Raw genomic sequence first — 25121 nt, forward strand, 5'->3', positions numbered from 1 at the left:
CAAGCGCAGGGCCCGGGGCAGCTTCCATTATTTGTCACCCCAAAACTGCCTGGGGATTGGGAGTCTGATACCCCTATTATTTTACCAAAAACTATACTGTACTAATTCATCTTTATAAAATCAATCTTATTTTTCCTTTATTGGGGAATTGTGCTAATAATCATGTGCCCCTACTGTGTGCCCCATTAGCTGGCAAACCCCCCCCCCCCAGCAAGGGGTATCCATAAATCCTTACTGCTTATTCACCCCCATGTCTCATTCATCCTCCGAGATTGCAGAATCATGGGAGCATGGGATCATTTGTATCTGTCTGTGTGCGAGTGTCACATTGTGTGATATAGGCACGGCGTCAGCGCTTTAGTGTCACACAGTCATGCACAGCACTGATTTATGGGCCCTATATGGGCAACCGGGGTTGGTAGCACTAGGTAGGTACCTAATATATAGGGGCAGAGACAGGGGAAAGTGTTGGAAGGGTTACTGCCTGCTCTGCTCTCATTTCCCTACAGAAATAGGGGTTGGTAGCACTAGGTAGGTACTTAATATATAGGGGCAGAGACAGGGGAAAGTGTTGGAAGGGTTACTGCCTGCCCTGCTCTCATTTCCCTACAGAAATAGGGGTTGGTAGCACTAGGTAGGTACCTAATATATAGGGGCAGAGACAGGGGAAAGTGTTGGAAGGGTTACTGCCTGCCCTGCTCTCATTTCCCTACAGAAATAGGGGTTGGTAGCACTAGGTAGGTACCTAATATATAGGGACAGAGACAGGGGAAAGTGTTGGAAGGGTTACTGCCTGCCCTGCTCTCATTTCCCTACAGAAATAGGGGTTGGTAGCACTAGGTAGGTACCTAATATATAGGGGCAGAGACAGGGGAAAGTGTTGGAAGGGTTACTGCCTGCCCTGCTCTCATTTCCCTACAGAAATAGGGGTTGGTAGCACTAGGTAGGTACCTAATATATAGGGACAGAGACAGGGGAAAGTGTTGGAAGGGTTACTGCCTGCCCTGCTCTCATTTCCCTCCTATTAATAAGACAAGGATTTTGACTCTGAGGAGAATAAATGGGCCCTTCTGGTCGCTACTAATAAAGGACAAAACTAAATGGAGAAAAACCCCAAAAATCATCAAAGCACAGAGAACCTGAATAAAGTCACCATGGTAACCCCCCATTCAGATCCAGGCAGCTATAGATGTTGCCATATTGTGCTCTGTTCCAGGACAGTCAGTGCACTGAGTGCGGCTGGAGGGGCCAATGAGTGCGGCTGGAGGGGCCGGAGGGGCCAATGAGTGAGACTGGAGGGGCCAATGAGTGCAGCTGGAGGGGCCGGAGGGGCCAATGAGTGAGACTGGAGGGGCCGGAGGGGCCAATGAGTGCGGCTGGAGGGGCCAATGAGTGTGGCTGGAGGGGCTGGAGGGGCCAATGAGTGAGACTGGAGGGGCTGGAGGGGCCAATGAGTGAGACTGGAGGGGCTGGAGGGGCCAATGAGTGAGACTGGAGGGGCCGGAGGGGCCAATGAGTGAGACTGGAGGGGCCGGAGGGGCCAATGAGTGCGGCTGGAGGGGCCAATGAGTGTGGCTGGAGGGGCCGGAGGGGCCAATGAGTGAGACTGGAGGGGCCGGAGGGGCCAATGAGTGAGACTGGAGGGGCCGGAGGGGCCAATGAGTGAGACTGGAGGGGCTGGAGGGGCCAATGAGTGAGACTGGAGGGGCCAGAGGGGCCAATGAGTGAGACTGGAGGGGCTGGAGGGGCCAATGAGTGAGACTGGAGGGGCTGGAGGGGCCAATGAGTGAGACTGGAGGGGCTGGAGGGGCCAATGAGTGAGACTGGAGGGGCCAGAGGGGCCAATGAGTGAGACTGGAGGGGCCGGAGGGGCCAATGAGTGCGGCTGGAGGGGCCAATGAGTGTGGCTGGAGGGGCCGGAGGGGCCAATGAGTGAGACTGGAGGGGCCGGAGGGGCCAATGAGTGAGACTGGAGGGGCCGGAGGGGCCAATGAGTGCGGCTGGAGGGGCCAATGAGTGTGGCTGGAGGGGCTGGAGGGGCCAATGAGTGAGACTGGAGGGGCTGGAGGGGCCAATGAGTGAGACTGGAGGGGCTGGAGGGGCCAATGAGTGAGACTGGAGGGGCTGGAGGGGCCAATGAGTGAGACTGGAGGGGCCAGAGGGGCCAATGAGTGAGACTGGAGGGGCTGGAAGGGCCAATGAGTGAGACTGGAGGGGCCGGAGGGGCCAATGAGTGCGGCTGGAGGGGCTGGAGGGGCCAATGAGTGAGACTGGAGGGGCCGGAGGGGCCAATGAGTGCGGCTGGAGGGGCTGGAGGGGCCAATGAGTGTGGCTGGAGGGGCCAGAGGGGCCAATGAGTGAGACTGGAGGGGCCAATGAGTGCGGCTGGAGGGGCCGGAGGGGCCAATGAGTGAGACTGGAGGGGCCGGAGGGGCCAATGAGTGCAGCTGGAGGGGCCAATGAGTGAGACTGGAGGGGCTGGAGGGGCCAATGAGTGAGACTGGAGGGGCTGGAGGGGCCAATGTCACCTGAGCTAACAAGGAAAGGGAGCAGATTCTGTTAAATAACAGGGGGGTTGGAGTGGGGGTATCAGAGGAAGGATTGGCCCCTCCCATGAATATGGGTGGGGCAGGAGGTAGAGGCGTGGGGCCCCCACATGGAGAGAGATGATATTATTGTGTTTGTCACTGCAGAGCGAGGGGTAGAAGCTGCCATGTTGGCGCAGCCCGTAATCTCTCCCAGCAATGTCACCATCCCTCATTCAATTTGCTAAAGCGCCGCGGATTCGCGCTATTTAATTTGCTAAAGTGATGTCCCCGCGCTCCATTGGTTCCGCCCGTGCAAAAGTGACATCAAATTGTTAATGTGACATTGCTGCTCCCCACTCAGTGTATTAATGCGACGTCGCAAGCGCCCGAGCGGGAAACTCCGCCAGCCAAGTCCTATGGGGGCTGCGTCATGTGTGGGGGGGGCACTAAGGGGCAGATCTGCAGCCGATTATTCACCCCCCCAATAGGGGCTAATCATTCAGTAAAGCAGCCCCAGGGGGCCCATTAAGGTCTGTTTTCTTTCTTGCACTGCTGGTTCTGACTCCTGAGATACTGCTTTCAACTGCAGTGACATTTCCACATAAATATAAAACAGTGACACAAAACAGTTGCTGACAATTAGATTTTCTTTCAGTTTTTGGGTGGAGTTCCCCTTTAATAAATTTGGTTTATCATTTGCGTTGAGCTGAGTTGGTTACTGTCTCCTTATTGGTCTATAGTCACATGGTGTAATCAGCGCAGGTGCAGGGCAGTCTGATCAATCAATCTGGCAGTCTACCACCAGACTAAATTGTCTCAGTCTTGCCCTACTGTCTCCATCTTGCCCTACTGTCTCCATCTTGCCCTACTGTCCCCATCTTGTCCTACTGTCTCCATCTTGTCCTACTGTCCCCATCTTGTCCTACTGTCCCCATCTTGCCCTACTGTCCCCATCTTGCCCTACTGTCTCCATCTTGCCCTACTGTCTCCATCTTGTCCTACTGTCCCCATCTTGCCCTACTGTCTCCATCTTGCCCTACTGTCTCCATCTTGTCCTACTGTCCCCATCTTGCCCTGCTGTCCCCATCTTGTCCTACTGTCTCCATCTTGTCCTACTGTCCCCATCTTGTCCTACTGTCCCCATCTTGCCCTACTGTCCCCATCTTGCCCTACTGTCTCCATCTTGCCCTACTGTCTCCATCTTGTCCTACTGTCCCCATCTTGCCCTACTGTCTCCTACTGTCCCCATCTTGTCCTACTGTCCCCATCTTGTCCTACTGTCTCCATCTTGTCCTACTGTCTCCATCTTGTCCTACTGTCTCCATCTTGTCCTACTGTCCCCATCTTGTCCTACTGTCCCCATCTTGCCCTACTGTCTCCATCTTGTCCTACTGTCTCCATCTTGCCCTACTGACTCCATCTTGTCCTACTGTCTCCATCTTGCCCTACTGTCTCCATCTTGTCCTACTGTCTCCATCTTGTCCTACTGTCTCCATCTTGCCCTACTGTCTCCATCTTGCCCTACTGACTCCATCTTGCCCTACTGTCTCCATCTTGTCCTACTGTCTCCATCTTGTCCTACTGTCTCCATCTTGTCCTACTGTCCCCATCTTGTGCAGGTGCAGGGCAGTCTGATCAATCAATCTGGCAGTCTACCACCAGACTAAATTGTCTCAGTCTTGCCCTACTGTCTCCATCTTGCCCTACTGTCTCCATCTTGTCCTACTGTCCCCATCTTGTCCTACTGTCCCCATCTTGTCCTACTGTCTCCATCTTGTCCTACTGTCTCCATCTTGTCCTACTGTCCCCATCTTGTCCTACTGTCCCCATCTTGCCCTACTGTCTCCATCTTGTCCTACTGTCCCCATCTTGTCCTACTGTCCCCATCTTGCCCTACTGTCTCCATCTTGTCCTACTGTCCCCATCTTGTCCTACTGTCTCCATCTTGCCCTACTGTCTCCATCTTGCCCTACTGTCTCCATCTTGCCCTACTCTCTCCATCTTGTCCTACTGTTTCCATCTTGCCCTACTGTCTCCATCTTGCCCTACTGTCTCCATCTTGCCCTACTGTCTCCATCTTGCCCTACTGTTTCCATCTTGCCCTACTGTCTCCATCTTGCCCTACTGTCCCCATCTTGCCCTACTGTCTCCATCTTGCCCTACTGTCTCCATCTTGTCCTACTGTCTCCATCTTGCCCTACTGTCTCCATCTTGTCCTACTGTCTCCATCTTGCCCTACTGTCCCCATCTTGCCCTACTGTCTCCATCTTGCCCTACTGTCTCCATCTTGCCCTACTGACTCCATCTTGCCCTACTGTCTCCATCTTGTCCTACTGTCTCCATCTTGCCCTACTGACTCCATCTTGCCCTACTGACTCCATCTTGTCCTACTGTCTCCATCTTGTCCTACTGTCTCCTTTTGCCCTACTGTCTCCATCTTGCCCTACTGACTCCATCTTGCCCTACTGTCTCCATCTTGCCCTACTGTCTCCATCTTGCCCTACTGTCTCCATCTTGTCCTACTGTCTCCATCTTGCCCTACTGTCTCCATCTTGCCCTACTGACTCCATCTTGCCCTACTGTCTCCATCTTGCCCTACTGTCTCCATCTTGTCCTACTGTCTCCATCTGGCCCTACTGTCTCCATCTTGTCCTACAGTCTCCATCTTGTCCTACTGTCTCCATCTTGCCCTACTGACTCCATCTTGCCCTACTGTCTCCATCTTGCCCTACTGTCTCCATCTTGCCTACTGACTCCATCTTGCCCTACTGTCTCCATCTTGTCCTACTGTCTCCATCTTGCCCTACTGTCTCCATCTTGCCCTACTGTCTCCATCTTGTCCTACTGTCTCCATCTTGCCCTACTGTCTCCATCTTGCCCTACTGACTCCATCTTGCCCTACTGTCTCCATCTTGCCCTACTGTCTCCATCTTGTCCTACTGTCTCCATCTTGCCCTACTGTCTCAATCTTGTCCTACTGTCTCCATCTTGTCCTACTGTCTCCATCTTGCCCTACTGTCTCCATCTTGCCCTACTGACTCCATCTTGCCCTACTGTCTCCATCTTGCCCTACTGTCTCCATCTTGCCCTACTGTCTCCATCTTGCCCTACTGACTCCATCTTGCCCTACTGTCTCCATCTTGTCCACTGTCTCCATCTTGTCCTACTGTCTCCATCTTGTCCTACTGTCCCCATCTTGTGCAGGTGCAGGGCAGTCTGATCAATCAATCTGGCAGTCTACCACCAGACTAAATTGTCTTCAGTCTTGCCCTACTGTCTCCATCTTGCCCTACTGTCTCCATCTTGCCCTACTGTCTCCATCTTGTCCTACTGTCCCCATCTTGTCCTACTGTCCCCATCTTGTCCTACTGTCTCCATCTTGTCCTACTGTCTCCATCTTGTCCTACTGTCCCCATCTTGTCCTACTGTCCCCATCTTGCCCTACTGTCTCCATCTTGTCCTACTGTCCCCATCTTGTCCTACTGTCCCCATCTTGCCCTACTGTCTGCCATCTTGTCCTACTGTCCCCATCTTGTCCTACTGTCTCCATCTTGCCCTACTGTCTCCATCTTGCCCTACTGTCTCCATCTTGCCCTACTCTCTCCATCTTGTCCTACTGTTTCCATCGTTGCCCTACTGTCTCCATCTTGCCCTACTGTCTCCATCTTGCCCTACTGTCTCCATCCTGCCCTACTGTTTTCCATCTTGCGCCTACGGTCTCCATCTTGCCCTTTACTGTCCCCATTCTTGCCCCCCTACTGTCTCCCATCTTGCGCCGTACTGTCTCCATCTGTCCTTACTTCTCGCATTCTTGCCGCTACTGGTCATCTCCATTCTTGTCCTACTGTCCCATCTTGCCCTACTGTCCCCATCTTTGCCCTACTGTCTCCATCTTGCCCTACTGTCCCATCTTCCCTACTGACTCCATCTTGCCCTACTGTTCCATCTTGTCCTACTGGCTCCAATGCTTAGCCCTACTGACTCCATTCTTGCCTACTGACTCCATCTTGTCCACTGTCTCCATCTTGTCCTACTGTCTCCTTTTTTGTCCTACTGTGCTCCATCTTCCCTACTGTCCCATCTTGCCCACTGACTCCATCTTGCCCTACTTCTCCATCTTGCCCTACTGTCTCCATCTGCCCTACTGTCTCCATTCTTAGTCCTACTGTCTCCATTCTTGCGCCTACGTCTCCATCTGCCCTACTGACTCCATCTTGCCCACTTGTCTCCATCTTGCCCTAACTGTTCTCTCATCATTGTCCTTACTGTCTCCATACTGGCCCTACTGTCTCCATCGTGTCCTACAGTCTCCATCTTGTCCTACTGTCTCCATCTTGTCCTACAGTCTCCATCTTGCTCTAAGTCTCCATCTTGTCCTACTGTCTCCATTCTTTGCCCTACCTGCTCCATCTTGCCCTACTGACTCCATCTTGCCACTACTGTCTCCATCTTGTCCTACTGTCTCCATCTTGCCCTACTGTCTCGCAAATCTTCCCTACTGTCTCCATCTTGTCCTACTGTCTCCATCTGCCCTACTGTCTCCATCTTGCCCTACTGTGCTCCATCTTGTCCTACTGTCTCCATCTTGCCCTACTGTCTCCATCTTGCCCTACTGTCTCCATCTTGTCCTACTGTCTCCATCTTGCCCTACTGTTCTCCATCTTGCCTACTGTCTCCATCTTGTCCTACTGTCTCCATCTTGCCCTACTGACTCCATCTTGCCCTACTGTCTCCATCTTGTCCTACTGCTCCATCTTGCCCTACTGTCTCCATCTTGCCCTACTGTCTCCATCTTGCCCTACTGTCTCCATCTTGCCCTACTGTCTCCATCTTCCCTACCTGTCTCCATCTTGCCCTACTGTCTCCATCTTGCCCTACTGTCTCCATCTTGTCCTACTGTCTCCATCTTGCCCTACTGACTCCATCTTGCCCTACTGTCTCCATCTTGTCCTACTGTCTCCATCTTGCCCTAACTGTCTCCATCTTGCCCTACTGTCTCCATCTTGTCCTACAGTCTCCAATCTTGTCCTACAGTCTCCATCTTGTCCTACTGTCTCCATCTTGCCCTACTGTCTCCATCTTGCCCTACTGACTCCATCTTGCCCTACTGTCTCCATCTTGTCCTACTGTCTCCATCTTGCCCTACTGTCTCCATCTTGCCCTACTGTCTCCATCTTGTCCTACTGTCTCCATCTTGCCCTACTGTCTCCATCTTGCCCTACTGACTCCATCTTGCCCTACTGTCTCCATCTTGCCTACTGTCTCCATCTGTTCCTACTGTCTCCATCTTGCCCTACTGTCTCAATCTTGTCCTACTGTCTCCATCTTGTCCTACTGTCTCCATCTTGCCCTACTGTCTCCATCTTGCCCTACTGACTCCATCTTGCCCTACTGTCTCCATCTTGCCCTACTGTCTCCATCTTGCCCTACTGTCTCCATCTTGCCCTACTGACTCCATCTTGCCCTACTGTCTCCATCTTGCCCTACTGTCTCCATCTTGCCCTACTGTCTCCATCTTGCCCTACTGTCTCCATCTTGTCCTACTGTCTCCATCTTGCCCTACTGTCTCCATCTTGTCCTACTGTCTCCATCTTGCCCTACTGAGTCCATCTTGCCCTACTGTCTCCATCTTGCCCTACTGAGTCCATCTTGCCCTACTGAGTCCATCTTGCCCTAGCGGACAGTAGAATTGATCTCAGACAAGTTCTATAAAATATCAGAATAGAAGATCACTTTGTGGATGTAAAATCCATTTCTGCCCCAATTAAGGGAACATTCCGCGTCGCTAATGGAAATCTCCGACTAAGGGAAACATGGAAGCGGGAGCCTTAATGCGGTGAGGGGGCGGGATTGGGAGATTAGAGGCGCAGCCGCTGTGAGGGGATTACTGGGGGGCGCGGGGGAGGGATTACTGCCGAAGGAAACAGTTTTATCTAAATTGTTAAGAAATAAAAAAACTGAGTTTCTGGAGTCCAATTGGGCGTCACCGCTGGGGCTTCTGGGTAGATGATGCAAGAAAAACAAATAAAGACGTGACTTTAATCCGCTCCGGTGTCATTAATATTTCATTTAACATGTAATTTCCCCACAAGGAAGTCTGCACAATGTTGGGCCCCGGCGGCTGCTGCTTCCTGAATAGCAAATCATTCAATGCCAGGCGCAGGGGGCGGGGTTAGGGGATCACAGGCTTGTGGTATAGGCGGAGTTATGTGATTTCTGAGCGTAGAGGCAGCAATTAGAAAGCTCAGCAGCAGCTCAGGAAACAAAACCACTGATATCTGGGTGTCTCCAACCTTCTTCCACCCCTGTACCCCAGCTTGTTCTATAACTCCACCCCTCCAATGATGTCACAAAAGGGGAGGGCTGGCCTGATAACATTAATGGAAAAGCGGGAGTCGGTGTGTGACCAATGGGAGGAGTAAGAAGGGCAAGATGGAGACAGTAGGGCAAGATGGAGACAGTAGGACAAGATGGAGACAGTAGGACAAGATGGAGACAGTAGGACAAGATGGAGACAGTAGGGCAAGATGGAGACAGTAGGGCAAGATGGAGACAGTAGGACAAGATGGAGACAGTAGGACAAGATGGAGACAGTAGGACAAGATGGAGACAGTAGGGCAAGATGGAGACAGTAGGGCAAGATGGAGACAGTAGGACAAGATGGAGACAGTAGGGCAAGATGGAGACAGTAGGGCAAGATGGAGACAGTAGGACAAGATGGAGACAGTAGGACAAGATGGTGCCATAGGGCAAGATGAGGACAGTTGGGCAAGATGGGGGACAGTAGGCAAGATGGAGAGAGTAGGGCAAGATGGAGACAGTAGGACAAGATGGAGACAGTAGGACAAGATGGAGAGAGTAGGGCAAGATGGAGACAGTAGGACAAGATGGAGAGAGTAGGGCAAGATGGAGACAGTAGGACAAGATGGAGACAGTAGGGCAAGATGGAGACAGTAAGGCAAGATGGAGACAGTAGGGCAAGATGGAGAGCAGCTAGGGCAAGATGGGAGACAGTAGGACAAGATGGAGAGAGTAGGGCAAGATGGAGACAGTAGGACAAGATGGAGACAGTAGGGCAAGATGGAGACAGTAGGGCAAGATGGAGACAGTAGGCCAAGATGGAGACAGTAAGGGCAAGATGGAGACAGTAGGACAAGATGGAGACAGTAGGGCAAGAGGTGGAGACAGTAGGGCAAGATGGAGTCAAAAGGACAAGATGGAGACAGTAGGGCAAGATGGAGACAGTAGGGCAAGATGGAGTCAAAAGGACAAGATGGAGACAGTAGGCAAGATGGAGACAGTAGGGCAAGATGGAGACAGTAGGGCAAGATGGAGACAGTTAGACAAGATGGAGGACCAGTAGGACAAGATGGAACAGTAGGGCAAGATGGAGCAGTAGGACAAGATGGAGACAGTAGGGCAAGATGGAACAGTAGGGCAAGATGGAGACAGAGGCAAGATGAGACATAGGACAAGATGAGACAGTAGGACAAGATGGTGACAGTAGGGCAAGATGGAGACAGTAGGCAAGATGGGGACAGTAGGGCAAGATGGAGACAGTAGGGCAAGATGGAGACAGTAGGACAAGATGGAGACAGTAGGGCAAGATGGAGACAGTAGGACAAGATGGAGACAGTAGGGCAAGATGGAGACAGTAGGGCAAGATGGAGACAGTAGGGCAAGATGGAGACAGTAGGACAAGATGGAGACAGCAGGACAAGATGGAGACAGTAGGGCAAGATGGAGACAGTAGGGCAGTAGGGTGTGTGCCAATATGTACATCCCCACCCCAATGACAGACCCACACTGCACATTACAGGTTACCACTCTATCCTGTCGCTGTCGGATCTGTATTTACTCACTCAGGAACTCGCTGCTAATTCGCCGGTTACACAAGACGCACAGATTAGAAATTAATCCGGACATTAGTTAAGCGCCAGTCTCTCGGGTTTAACCCCAGAATCCCCCAGGATTAACGGAAATTATTTGCACAAACTGTGAGAAAATTCCTCCATGTTATGGCTCACTGCCCAGGGTAGGGGCAGGAAGGGGGGCAGATCCCAGGGCATGGGGTGGGGCAGAACCCAGGGCAGGGGGTGGGGCAGAGCCCAGGGCAGGGGGTGGGGCAGATCCCAGGGCAGGGGGTGGGGCAGATCCCAGGGCAGGGGGTGGGGCAGAGCCCAGGGCAGGGGGGGGGCAGATCCCAGGGCAGGGGTGGGGCAGATCCCAGGAAGGGGGTCGGGGCAGATCCCAGGGCAGGGGGGGGCAGAACCCAGGGCAGGGGTGGGGCAGATCCCAGGGAGGTGGGGCAGATCCCAGTGGCAAGGGGTGGGCAGATCCCAGGGCAGGGGTGGGGCAGAGCCCAGGGCAGGGGGTGGGGCAGATCCCAGGGCAGGGGGTGGGGCAGATCCCAGGGCAGGGTGCGGGCAGATCCAGGGCAGGGGGGTGGGCAGATCCCAGGGCAGGCGGTGGGGCAGGAACCCAGGGCAGGGGTGGGGCAGATCCCAGGAAGCGGGTGGGCAGATCCCAGGGCAGGGGTGCGGGCAGATCCCAGGGAAGGGGGTGGGGCAGATCCCAGGCAGGGGGTGGGGCAGAACCAGGCAGGGGTGGGCAGATCCCAGGGCAGGGGGTGGGGCAGATCCCAGGGAAGGGGGTGGGGCAGATCCCAGGGCAGGGGGTGGGGCAGAACCCAGGGCAGGGGTGGGGCAGATCCCAGGGCAGGGGTGGGGCAGAACCCAGGGAAGGGTGGTGGGCAGATCCCAGGGCAGGGGGTGGGGCAGAACCCAGGGCAGAGGGTGGGGCAGATCCCAGGCAGGGGTGGGGCAGATCAAGGGCAGGGGGTGGGGCAGATCCCAGGGCAGGGGGTGGGTTGATTTTACAGGAATACAATAGGAGCATTTTTTAATTCTCTGTATTAGAGTACTAGTACTACTAGTACTTACTACTAACAGTGTTCCTACTAACAGTGTTACTACTAACAGTGCTACTACTAACAGTGCTACTACTAACAGTGCTACTACTAACAGTGTTCCTACTAACAGAGCTACTACTAACAGTGCTACTACTAACAGTGTTCCTACTAACAGAGCTACTACTAACAGTGCTACTACTAACAGTGTTCCTACTAACAGAGCTACTACTAACAGTGTTCCTACTAACAGTGCTGCTACTAACAGTGCTACTACTAACAGTGTTCCTACTAAAAGTGCTGCTACTAACAGTGTTCCTACTAACAGTGCTGCTACTAACAGTGCTACTACTAACAGTGTTCCTACTAACAGTGCTACTACTAACAGTGTTACTACTAACAGTGCTACTACTAACAGTGTTCCTACTAACAGTGCTACTACTAACAGTGCTACTACTAACAGTGCTACTACTAACAGTGTTCCTACTAACAGTGCTACTACTAACAGTGTTACTACTAACAGTGCTACTACTAACAGTGTTCCTACTAACAGTGCTACTACTAACAGTGCTACTACTAACAGTGCTACTACTAACAGTGTTACTACTCAGCCTGCTGCAGACAGAATGAGGCACAAGCCTTAGGGCACAATACACACATGGGATATTTACCCATTTTGGTAGATAAGGGGGTAAGAGTGTGAGCTCTGGGGGTACTTACCCGGTACCAGACGATCTCTCTCATCCTTCCGTCCGTCTTGAAGTTGCATTTTAAGGTCACTGCGTCTCCCACAACCACAGGAGGGAGCGGCTCTATGGTCACCGTGAGATATCCTGGTGGGAAAATACACTTGCGTTAGTCTGCCCCGGCCAGTCTACAGTACAGGAGATGGCACTCAGGTAAATACATATCCTTCAATTAGCATACTCAGTAAGTAGTACTCACTAACAACTCACTCAGCGATATCCCTACACCTACAGTACTACTCACTCAGTGATATCCCTACACCTACAGTAGTACTCACTCAGCGATATCCCTACACCTACAGTACTACTCACTCAGTGATATCCCTACACCTACAGTAATACTCACTCAGTGATATCCCTACACCTACAGTAGCACTCACTCAGTGATATCCCTACACCTACAGTACTGACTCGACTTTCAAGTGATACCCACACCGTACAGTAGCACTCACTCAGTGATATCCCTACACCTACAGTACTACTCACTCAGTGATATCCCTACACCTACAGTAATACTCACTCAGCGATATCCCTACACCTACAGTAGTACTCACTCAGCGATATCCCTACACCTACAGTACTACTCACTCAGCGATATCCCTACACCTACAGTAGTACTCACTCAGTGATATCCCTACACCTACAGTAATACTCACTCAGTGATATCCCTACACCTACAGTAGTACTCACTCAGTGATATCCCTACACCTACAGTAGCACTCACTCAGCGATATCCCTACACCTACAGTAGCACTCACTCAGTGATATCCCTACACCTACAGTACTACTCACTCAGTGATATCCCTACACCTACAGTAGTACTCACTCAGTGATATCCCTACACCTACAGTAGCACTCACTCAGCGATATCCCTACACCTACAGTAGTACTCACTCAGCGATATCCCTACACCTACAGTACTACTCACTCAGTGATATCCCTACACCTACAGTACTACTCACTCAGTGATATCCCTACACCTACAGTAGTACTCACTCAGTGATATCCCTACACCTACAGTAGTACTCACTCAGTGATATCCCTACACCTACAGTACTACTCACTCAGTGATATCCCTACACCTACAGTACTACTCACTCAGTGATATCCCTACACCTACAGTAGTACTCACTCAGTGATATCCCTACACCTACAGTAGTACTCACTCAGCGATATCCCTACACCTACAGTACTACTCACTCAGTGATATCCCTACACCTACAGTAGTACTCACTCAGTGATATCCCTACACCTACAGTAGTACTCACTCAGTGATATCCCTACACCTACAGTAGTACTCACTCAGTGATATCCCTACACCTACAGTAGTACTCACTCAGTGATATCCCTACACCTACTCAGTAGCACTCACTCAGTGATATCCCTACACCTACAGTAGCACTCACTCAGTGATATCCCTACACCATCAGTAGTACTCACTCAGTGATATCCCTACACCTACAGTAGTACTCAACTCAGTGATATCCCTACACCTACAGTAGCACTCACTCAGTGATATCCCTACACCTACAGTACTACTCACTCAGTGATATCCCTACACCTACAGTAGCACTCACTCAGCGATATCCCTACACCTACAGTAGTACTCACTCAGTGATATCCCTACACCTACAGTACTACTCACTCAGCGATATCCCTACACCTACAGTAGTACTCACTCAGCGATATCCCTATACCTACAGTACTACTCACTCAGCGATATCCCTACACCTACAGTAGTACTCACTCAGCGATATCCCTATACCTACAGTTAGTACTCACTCAGTGATATCCCTACACCTACAGTAGTACTCACTCAGTATAATCCCTACACCTACAGTAGTACTCACTCAGTGATATCCCTACACCTACAGTAATACTCACTCAGTGATATCCCCTACACCTACAGTAGTTCTCACTCATGTGATATCCCTACACCTACAGTTAATACTCACTCAGTGATATCCCTACCACCCTACAGTAGTACTCACTCAGCGATATCCCTATACCTACAGTAGTACTCACTCAGTGATATCCCTACACCTACAGTACTATCACTCTAGTGATATCCCTACAACCCTACAGTAGTACTCACTCAGTGATATCCCTTACGACCTACAGTACTACTCACTCAGCGATATCCCTACACCTACAGTAGTACTCACTCAGCGATATCCCTATACCTACGAGTAGCTACTCACTCAGCGAATCCCTACACCTACAGTAGTACTCACTCACGATATCCCGGTTATACCTACAGAGTACTCACTTCATGATAATCCCACACCTACAAGTAGTAGCTCACTCAAGTGAATGATATCCCTACACCTACAGTTAATACTCACTCAGTGCATATCCCCACACCTACAGTAATACTACTCAGTAGATATCCCTACACCTACAGTAGTTTCTTCACTCAGTGCCTATACCTCACACCTACAGTAATACGTCACTCAGTGATATTCCCTACACCTACATAGAACTCAACTCAGCATATCCCTATAACCGTACAGCTAGGTACACTCACTCAGTGATATCCCTACACCTACAGTACTACTCACTCAGTGATATCCCTACACCTACAGTAGTACTCACTCAGTGATATCCCTACACCTACAGTAGTACTCACTCAGTGATATCCCTACACCTACAGTAGTACTCACTCAGCGATATCCCTACACCTACAGTAGTACTCACTCAGCGATATCCCTATACCTACTCACTACTGCCCTTAGGTTGTGGCCCTATATGAGTAACCGGATACTATTAATATTACTGTTACTATTGAGCTCTGTCTGGGAAGAGGACCAAGAAGCCATAGGAGCCCAGTTGAGAGTAGGGATAATCGAGAGACAACCAACTCCCAGAATAGGACAAACAGGGGACATTTTTGAGGGTTAATAAGTAGCCCGGAACCCCACTCGGTGCAGTTTGTATGATTGGACCGAGTCTCTGCGGGACCCCGGTTCCTCCTGGATTTGGGCCGAGCAGCCTGAACCCACTCACTCAGCTCCTATGAAGCGATTACCCCCCGTTCCTGCTGACGTTGCAGTCGAGCGAGCACATTGCTCTCTGCCAGGATTCATTGCTTGTGTTTCAATCATGGTAGGCAAGCAATTAAGTACTAAGTGCCCCCCAAACACCTGCAAAGCACCCCGACTGGAATTCCGGCACAATAATTACAGCAGCGAGCGGCTCCCTGACTCAGCACCTGGCTGATTTGCTGCGCTTGCTAAGTAGGTGCTGGGGGGCGGCCAACCCGTCCAAGGCCATTGTTACTGCTCCAACGTCAGGGAAAGGGTTAATAGAGTCGTCCTCACAACCTTTAAACACGTAAGGAACTTTCCTTCCCTCTGGGCTAGGAGTAATTGCCAATCAGTGGAGAGAACTGCACACACCGCAACCAATGGGAAAGGGCTTCTTATTCTGAAGGACACCTGGTTGTGCTTCCCATACAGAGGCGGGGCCAGGGACACAAGCTGAATGGCTAATGGCAAGTGAATTAAAGGGCAAATAGCATGGGGTTCCACAGGGTTTCCTGCCCTCCCCAAGGTGGCTAATGACCTTATCCTCATAAAATCTCCTCTTCATTCTCTATATGTTACTTTGTTCAGCTCTACCTCCTCCTCACTTTTGTTGATCCTCAAGCTTCCCCTTGGGTTCCCTGCTCTCCTCACTCTACACCACCACATCTTTAGGGACAATGTTCCTCAAGCTTCTCTCTTAGTTCCCCTGCTCTTCTCATACACCAAATCTGTAGGACAATTTTACTCAAGCTTCTTTCTTAGGTCCCCTGCTCTACTCACTCTACACCACCAAATCTCTAGCACAACACTCCTCAAGCTTCAACCTTAAGTCCACCACATATCTAGGACAACATTCCTCAAGCTCTCCTCTTAGGTCCCCTGCTCCTCTCCTTCTATACCACATCTCAATGACAACATTCCTCAAGCTTCACTATAAGGCCCCTGCTCTACACAATCTACACCACTACATCTCTAGGACAACACTCCTTAAGCTTCTCCCTTGGATCCTCTGCCCTTTTCACTCTAAGTCACCACATTTCTAGGACACCATTCCTCAAGCTTCACTCTTAGGTCCCCTGCTCCTCTCCTTCTATACCACATCTCAATGACAACATTCCTCAAGATTCACTATAAGGCCCCTGCTCTACACAATCTACACAACTACATTTCTAGGACACCATTCCTCAAGCTTCACTCTTAGTTTCCCTGTTCTTCTCCTTCTACACCAGCACCACATCCCAACAACAACATTCATAAGATTCCCTATTAGGTCCCCTGCTTTTCTTACTCTACATCACACATCTCTAGGACAAGGTTGTTTAAGCTTTCCTCCTAGGTCCCCCGCTCTTTTCCTTCTAAGCCACCACATCTCTAGGAGAACATTCCTCAAGCTTCCCTCTTAGGTCCCCTGCTCCTCTCCTTCTACACCCCCACCACATCTCAACAACAACATTCATAAGCTTCCCTATTAGGTCCTCTGCTTTTCTTACTCTACACCACAACATCTCTAGATCCAGGTTGTTTAAGCTTCTAAGCCACCACATCTAGGACAACATTCCCCAAGCTTCTCCTTGTCCCCTGCTCTACTCACTCTACACCAGCACATCTCTAGGAAAACCTGATCCTGTCATTTGAATTCCAAAAATATTTTCATGCCGATGACTTTCAGATCTTTCTGTTTACTCCAGATCTCCCGCTGCCCTGGGCATTGAGTTCAATTCCGGCCAGGGCACTATCTGCAAGGACTTTGCATGTTCTCCCTGTGAATTCTCCCACGCCCCAGAAAATATAGGCAGGTCAATGAGTACCTGAATGTGAAAATTGAAGCTCCCTGAAGTGCATTATGTAGAAGGTAAGGAGCACTTTAACCTTTTCCCCCCCAGGCCCTTTACGGATAGAAGCCATTTTGCCTCCCTTTGTTCCCTAATGCCGTGGGCTCGGAGATCTGGCTACAGGCTGCTGAATTACTGTACCCTTTGCTAATAGCTTTGCTGACCTGATCTGGGGGCATATTGTGCGATTAATGGCCACGTCGGGACCCTCTTAGTGTCATTAATTCTACCTGGGATGCTTAATAGCCTCGTCCGTCTCCCGGAGCCCGGCTCTTATCTGCTCTCCACTTCTCCTCTCCGCTAGCCTTTTAGAGAGCACTGGAGGAGACTCGCTTATTTGGGCTATAAAGAACGTGCGCTTGATAGCATCTGAAGGCTGCGTCCAGCTAAGCCGATAGCATCTCGCCTTGTCTCCAACTCATATTTCTCCTCTCTGACTTCTATTCCTTCCTTTGTGGCTCCCCGGCGAGCACGTGCCGTGCCTATAGAGTAGGCGGGTGTATGCGCCCATCCTGCCCAGCACCCACAGGGTGGCATTACCACCTCTCCCCTTTAAAACTACACACATATGAAATAAGCCCCAAAGTGATCATAAATGGGGGGGGGGGGGCCATCATCAGTAGGTGCTTTCTGTACGGCCCCTTCCTGATAAATGAGGTCCCAGAGATCATAAACTACCAAGAGATCATAAAGTACCAAATCATTGGTTCCCAGCTGCCTGGTACCCCCGCACGGGGCTGTTCCCAGGGTCGGACTGGGCCACCGGGACACCGGGAACATACCCCCTGAGGCCCAGACCCAACCCTACTGCTACTTCCTCTGGCCTCCGATGTCCTCCCCTGACGCGTTTAACATACAGGTTCAGGGAAGAACGTCGGACAGGGGCCCCTGTGTTGGGGGGTTTAGGGGTACGCGGTGTTGGACGCCCCCATAGGTGGAACCTTGGGGGGTGCAGGGTACCCGACACAGCAGCCCTGGTGGGACATTCACCTCCCAGTCCGACCCTGGCTGTTACCATAGCTCTTGGATTCCAATGGCAGATTAATGTGATTAATAAATACATATGAGTGGGTGGGGGAAGAGGCTCAATTGGAAATAAAGATACATCTGTGGCCCTAATGTCTGGGGAAGGCTCTATATCTGTGGCCCTAATGTCTGGGGAAGGCTGTATATCTGTGGCCCTATAGCCTGGGGAAGGCTGTATATCTGTGGCCCTATTGTCTGGGGAAGGCTGTGTATCTGTGGCCCTATTGTCTGGGGAAGGCTGTATATCTGTGGCCCTATTGTCTGGGGAAGGCTGTATATCTGTGGCCCTATTGTCTGGGGAAGGCTGTATATCTGTGGCCCTAATGTCTGGGGAAGGCTGTATATCTGTGGCCCTAATGTCTGGGGAAGGCTCTATATCTGTGGCCCTAATGTCTGGGGAAGGCTGTGTATCTGTGGCCCTATTGTTCTGGGAAGGCTGTATATCTGTGCCGCTTTGTCTGGGGAAGGCTGTATATGCTGTGGCCCTAATGTCTGGGGAAGGCTGTATATTGTGGCCCTATAGCCTGGGGAAGGCTGTATATCTGTGGCCTATTTGTCTGGGAAGGCTGTGTATCTGTGGCGCCTAATGTCTGGGAAGGCTGTATTATCTGTGGCCCTATAGCCTGGGTGAAGGCTGTATACTTGTGGCCCTATATGCCTGGGGAAAGGCTGTAATATCTGTGGCCCTATAGCCTGGGGAAGGCTGTATATCTGTGGCCTATAGCCTGGGGAAGGCCTGTAATATCTGTGGCTAATGTCTGGGGGAGGCACTATATCTGTGGCCCTATTGTCCTGGGGATGGCTGTGTATTCTGTGGCCTATTGTCTGGGGAAGGCTTAATATCTGTGGCCCTATAGCTGGGGAAAGCTGTATAATTTCTTGTGGCCGCTATTGTCGGGGAAGGCTGTTATATCTGTGGCCCTATTGTCTGGGGAAGCTTAATATCTGTGGCCCTAATTGTCTGGGGAAGGCTGTGTAATCTGTGGCCCTATTGGTCCATGGGAAGGCTGTATATCTGTGGCCCTATTGTCTGGGGAAGGCTGTATATCTGTGGCCCTAATGTCTGGGGAAGGCTCTATATCTGTGGCCCTAATGTCTGGGGAAGGCTGTGTATCTGTGGCCCTAATGTCTGGGGAAGGCTGTATATCTGTGGCCCTATAGCCTGGGGAAGGCTGTATATCTGTGGCCCTAATGTCTGGGGAAGGCTTATATCTGTGGCCTTTGTCTGGGGAAGGCTTATATCTGGTGGCTAATGTTGGGGAAGGCTGTGTATCTGTGGCCCTAATGTCTGGGGAAGGCTCCTATATCTGTTGGCCCTAATGTCTGGGGAAGGCTGTGTATCCTCTGTGGTAATGGTCTGGGGAAGGGCTCTATATCGTGCCCTAATGTCTGGGGAAGGCTGTATATCTGCGGCCCTAATGTCTGGGGAAGGCTGTATATCTGTGGCCCTAATGTCTGGGCGAGAGGCTCTATATGCGTGGCCCTAATGTCTGGGGAAGGCTGCTGTATGTGGCCTAATGTTGGGGACAGGTCGTCTATCTGTGGCCTATAGGCCTGGGGAAGGCTGCTCTCATCTGTGGCCGCTATTTTTGTCTGGGGAAGGCTGTATATCTGTGGCCACTATTCGTCTGGGGAAGGCTGTATATCTGTGGCCCTATTGTCTGGGGAAGGCTGTATATCTGTGGCCCTATTGTCTGGGGAAGGCTGTATATCTGTGGCCCTATTGTCTGGGGAAGGCTGTATATCTGTGGCCCTATTGTCTGGGGAAGGCTGTATATCTGTGGCCCTATTGTCTGGGGAAGGCTGTATATCTGTGGCCCTATTGTCTGGGGAAGCCGCTGTGGTATGCCTGTGGCCTATTTGTCTGGGGAAGGCTGATATCTGTGGCCCTATAGCCTGGGAAGGCTTGTATATCTGTGGCCCTATAGCCTGGGGAAGGCTGTGTATCTGTGGCCCTATTGTCTGGGGAAGGCTGTATATCTGTGGCCCTATTGTCTGGGGAAGGCTCTATATCTGTGGCCCTATTGTCTGGGGAAGGCTCCATATCTGTGGCCCTATTGTCTGGGGAAGGCTTTATATCTGTGGCCCTATTGTCTGGGGAAGGCTCTATATCTGTGGCCCTAATGTATAGGGAAGGCTCTATATCTGTGGCCCTATTGTCTGGGGAAGGTTCCATATCTGTGGCCCCTTTTTGAATTTTGTTGGGGGATGCTGTAGTTCTGATACAGGCACAGGGGGACCCCTGGTATTGCAAGAAGGCTGGGCCCAAAGCCACTCTGGAAGATGTGGGTTAAACATTCATGATAGAGGGGTAGGGGCTGTCAGTCACAGGTGGCGCCCCCTAGGGTACCGTGCCCTTGCTACATGCATCTGTAATACCGGTTCTGACTCCTGAAAAACTCTTCAGTCCCTGAATCCAATTCCCACAATGCTTTGCATCTTCTGCTCCTTCTTTACAGGTCTGCCAATCACAGGACATGCAATGCATTGTGGGAACAGAAAGCGACTACTGCTCCATTTGTTCCAGTGGTGCATGTAGTCAGAAGCAGCAGTGCAGGGAAGGGCAAGGGGCAGACCTGCTTCTCATTGCGCTCACCTTTCTCAATTCATCATAATTCTATATTGGAAGGAAATATAACTTAACTCCAGATTTGGTTTTACTTCCCCTTTAGGGTCGAAAATGATTCCTAATCCGCCATAAGCAGTGTCACCGGAGAGCTGCGACCTCCTCCAATGAAGCCCTTGACAGGGTCAGCGCGGCCGCGCCACGAGGCCACCATTCCCGCCCCGCCGGGGCACAAGCGCAGCCACTTAACGCGCTAATGGAATTATTTGTCTTTTTTAGCATTTTTATACTCAGACACTTCCATTGACCTTGGGAAGGGGGGGGGGTCGCTGGGAGGTTGAAGCAATCAAAACGTTCTGCGCTTTTTCCCGAATTCCCGCCACCGGCATTAGTATGCGGAGCGAGAGCGCGTTCCCTCCGGCGAGAGAGAGAGAGAGACTGCCTGAGAGGTGTCATTTCTCAACCGCTGACACTCTCGTCTCTCTCGCCCTGTCTCTCCCGCCCGTGCCAGCCCCAGATATTTATCGAAGGGAAGAATATACATATATATTCTAAGTGATGGGCACAGTAGATAGCGGGTCCCCCGAGAGGGAATAGATTTCATTTGCCGGTTCCTTCAAGGGGAGATTTGTGAGGCTCAGAGTTTACTGCCTGTCACTAACGGGCCCTGCTAACGAGGGAGGATGCGCTGCTTTGTGCTGTGGGGCGGGGGGTGCCGAGCCGCCATTATTATACCCAGGCACACAGGGCTCTGAGCCGATATCTCTCCCCAAACTGGCATTCAGGGTACAGAACCAGGTAATGGGGAGGGCAGCCCAGGACCCCAACATAGAAGGGACCTGTAGGTATAAGGATTGTGGGATAGAAGGTCAAAAAGATCACATGGGGGCAATAGAGCATTAGGGCAAAAGTGTATCAGCAAGGTGGGATGAAGACAGTAAGGCAAGATGGGGAAAGTAGGGCAAGATAGAGACAGTAGGGCAAGATGGGGACAGTAGGGCAAGATGGAGACAGTAGGACAAGATGGAGAACAGTAGGGCAAGATGGGGACAGTAGGACAAGATGGAGACAGTAGGGCAAGATGGAGACAGTAGGGCAAGATGGAGACAGGTAGGGCAAGATGGAGACAGGTAGGACAGATGGAGACAGTAGGGCAAGATGGGGACAGTAGGACAAGATGGAGACAGTAGGGCAAGATGGAGACGTAAGGACAAGATGGAGACAGTAGGGCAAGATGAGAGAGTAGGCAAGATGGAACAGTAGGACTAAGATGGAGACAGTAGGGCAAGATGGAGAAACAGTAGGGCAAGATGGGGACAGTAGGACAAGATGGAGACAGTAGGACAAGATGGAGACAGTAGGGCAAAGATGGAGACAGTAGGACAGATGGAGGACATAGGGCAAGAATGGAGAACAGTTAAGAGCAAGATGGAGAGCAGTAGGGCAAGATGGAGACAGTAGGGCCAAGATCGAAGAGCAGTAGGGCAAATGAAGAACAGTTAAGGCAAGATGGGGAAGTAGGTGCAGGATGGGGCAGCAGTAGGGCAAGATGGACACAGTAGTACCAAAATGGAGACAGTAGGTGCAAGATGGGGACAGTAGGGCAAGATGGAGACAGTGGGGCAAGATGGGAGACAGTAGGGCAAGATAGGTGCAAGATGGGGACAGTGGGCCAAGATGGAGACCAGTAGGGCAAGATGGAGACAGTAGGGCAAGATGGGACAGTAAGGGCAAGATGGAGACAGTGGGCAAGACATGGAGACAGTGGGGCAAGATGGGGGACAGTAAAGGGCAAGTGGAGAACAGTAGGGCAAGATGGGAGACATAGGGCAAGATGGGGACAGTAGGCAAGATGGGGACAGTAGGGCAAGGATGGAGACAGTAAGACAAGATGGAGGACAGTAGGACAAGATGGAGACAGTAGGAAATGTGGAGACCAGTAGGTTGCAAGATGGAGACAGTAGGAACAAGATGGAGACAGTAGGGCAAGATGGAGACAGTAGGGCAAGAATGGAAACAGTTAGGACAAGTGGAGACAGTAGGGTAAGATTGGAGACAGTAGGGCATGATTGGAGACAGTAAAGACAAGAATGGAGACAGTAGGAACAGATGGAGACAGTAGGGCAAGATGGAAACAGTAGGACAAAGATGGAGACAGTAGGGCAAAGATGGAGGACAGTAGGACAAGATGGGAGACAGTAGGGCAAGATGTAAAAAACAGTAAGGAACAAATGGAGATCGTAAGGGGCTAAGGGATGGAGACAGTAAGGGTAAGAATGGAGACAGTAGGGTAAGATGGAGACAGTAGACAAGATGGAGACAGTAGGGCAGATGGAGACGTAGGGCAAGATGGAGACAGTAGGGCAGTGATCCCACCAGTGGCTTCGTGAGCAAGCATGTTGCTCCCACAACCCCTGGGATGTTGCTCTCAGTGCCCCCAACCAGGAGTTATTTTGAATTCCTGACCTTGGTGGGAAGTTTTGGTTGAATAAAAACAAGATTTCTACCAAAATAAAGCCCTATAGCTGATAGGTGCAATAGAGGCCCCTAATTAGCCAATCACGCCTTATTTTGGCTCCTCATGAATTTTATGGTGCTTATGTTGCTCCCAAGTCTTTTTACATGTGACTGTGGCTCATGAGAAGAAAAGGTTGGGGATCCCTGCAGTAGGGAAAGATGGAGAGCCAGTAGGGCAGAAGAGACAGTGGGCAAGATGGAGACAGTAGGGCAAAGATGGAGACAGTAGGGCAAGATGGAGACAGTAGGGCAAGAAGGAAGACAGTAGGACAAGATGGAGACAGTAGGGCAAGATGGAGACAGTAGGGCAAAGATGGAGCAGTAGGGCAGATTGGAAGGCAGTAGGGCAAGCTGGGAGACAGTAGGACAAGATGGAGACAGTAGGGACAAGTATGGAGACAGTAAGGACAAGATGGAACAGAGGGCAGATGGGGGACAGTAGGGCAGATGCGAGACGTAGGGCAAGATGGGACAGTAGGGCAAGATGGAGACAGTAGGACAAGATGGAGCCAGTAGGGCAAGATGGAGACAGTAGGGCAAGAAAGGAGACAGTAGGGTAAGATGGGAGACAGTAGGACAAGATGGAGACAGTAGGGAAGATGGAAGACATGTAGGGACAAGATGGAGACAGTAGGGCAATGATGGAGACAGTAAAGGGCAGATGGAGACCGTAGGGCAGATGGAGACAGTAGGGCAAGATGGAGAAAGTAGGACAAGATGGAGACAGTAGGGCAAGATGGAGACAGTAGGGCAAGAAGGAGCCAGTAGGGCAAGATGGAGACAGTAGGACAAGATGGAGACAGTAGGGCAAGATGGAGACAGTAGGGCAAGAAGGAGACAGTAGGGTAAGATGGAGACAGTAGGAAACCTTGTTTCATACGATATTCAGTGTGTGTATGGCAAGTCGGTGAGGTGATATCGCAGGAGTTAAAAGATTTTGATTGGGCGCCATAGAAGGCACCTGAGCAAAATCTGCCGTCAGAGCTGAATCGGCAGAAGAAGGTAGAAATCCTATTGTTTCTACCTCCATATCTGCCGTTTCAGCCCTGAACGTTAGTGGCCGATTGGACTGTGTATTTAGCCCATATACCAATGTAAATAGGGCAATGTTTTCCTTTATTAAACCTTATCAAGAAGGAAAAGATGGAAAAATCCTACCTTACTGCACTGCTGTAAATGCTGATTTCTCATGTTTTCCTAACAAAAGACCGCAGGGGAAAAGCCCCAATAAAATAAAATCTGCTCAATTCTCTAAAATAAACATGCATTAAGTAAAGTCCCACAGCTTCCGAACACAGTGTTCTATATTCATGTTTTCTTATTCCAGAGGTAATAAAACTCCTTTATGGCTTTTGTATAGAAACCAGAACTGTATTTAATAATAATAAATGCATCTGCGCTCCTGCAGCCTAGTAAACTCCCGCTACTACTCACTCCCTACTCACTCGCAGCCCTATCTCTCCCTACTATACCTGCTATCCCACAGCCCCAGTCCCTTCCCAGAGGCTATTATCCCCCCACTGCTACTATAGGCACCATCTCTCCCTACTATAACTGCTATCCACCAGCCCCAGTCCGCTTCCCCAGTAGGCTATTATCCACTGCTACTATAGGCACGCATCTCTCCCTACTATACCCTGCTATCCGGCCACAGCCAGTCCCTTCCCAGAGGCTATTATCCCCAACCTGCTACTATAGGGCACCATCTCTTGCCCTACTATACTGCCTATCGCCACAGCCCGCAGTGTCCCTTCCGCAGAGGCTATTATCCCCCACTGCTAGCTATAGGCAACCATCTTCTCCCTACTATACCTGCTATCGCCACAGCCAGGTCCTTCCCGAGGCTATTATTCCCCCCACTTGCTACTATAGGACATCTCTCCCTACTATATCCTGCTATCCCACAGCCCCCAGTTCCCTTCCCAGAGGCTATTATCCGCCACTGCTACTATAGCACCACTCTCTGCCCTCT

At 51.0% G+C, this 25121-nt stretch overlaps 1 protein-coding gene across 1 annotated transcript in view; it reads right to left on the reverse strand.

Annotated features, from left to right (window-relative positions):
- Nucleotides 1–25121, reverse strand: part of igsf21 (immunoglobin superfamily member 21) — a 256988-nt gene that overhangs the window by 165774 nt on the left and 66093 nt on the right. The window contains 1 exon segment of the mRNA NM_001078772.2: nucleotides 12157–12269. Within this exon segment, the coding sequence (NP_001072240.2) occupies nucleotides 12157–12269 (113 nt within the window).

The sequence above is a fragment of the Xenopus tropicalis genome, chromosome 7 (genome assembly GCF_000004195.4).
Source record: "Xenopus tropicalis strain Nigerian chromosome 7, UCB_Xtro_10.0, whole genome shotgun sequence".
In the NCBI taxonomy this organism is placed as follows: Eukaryota; Metazoa; Chordata; class Amphibia; order Anura; family Pipidae; genus Xenopus; species Xenopus tropicalis.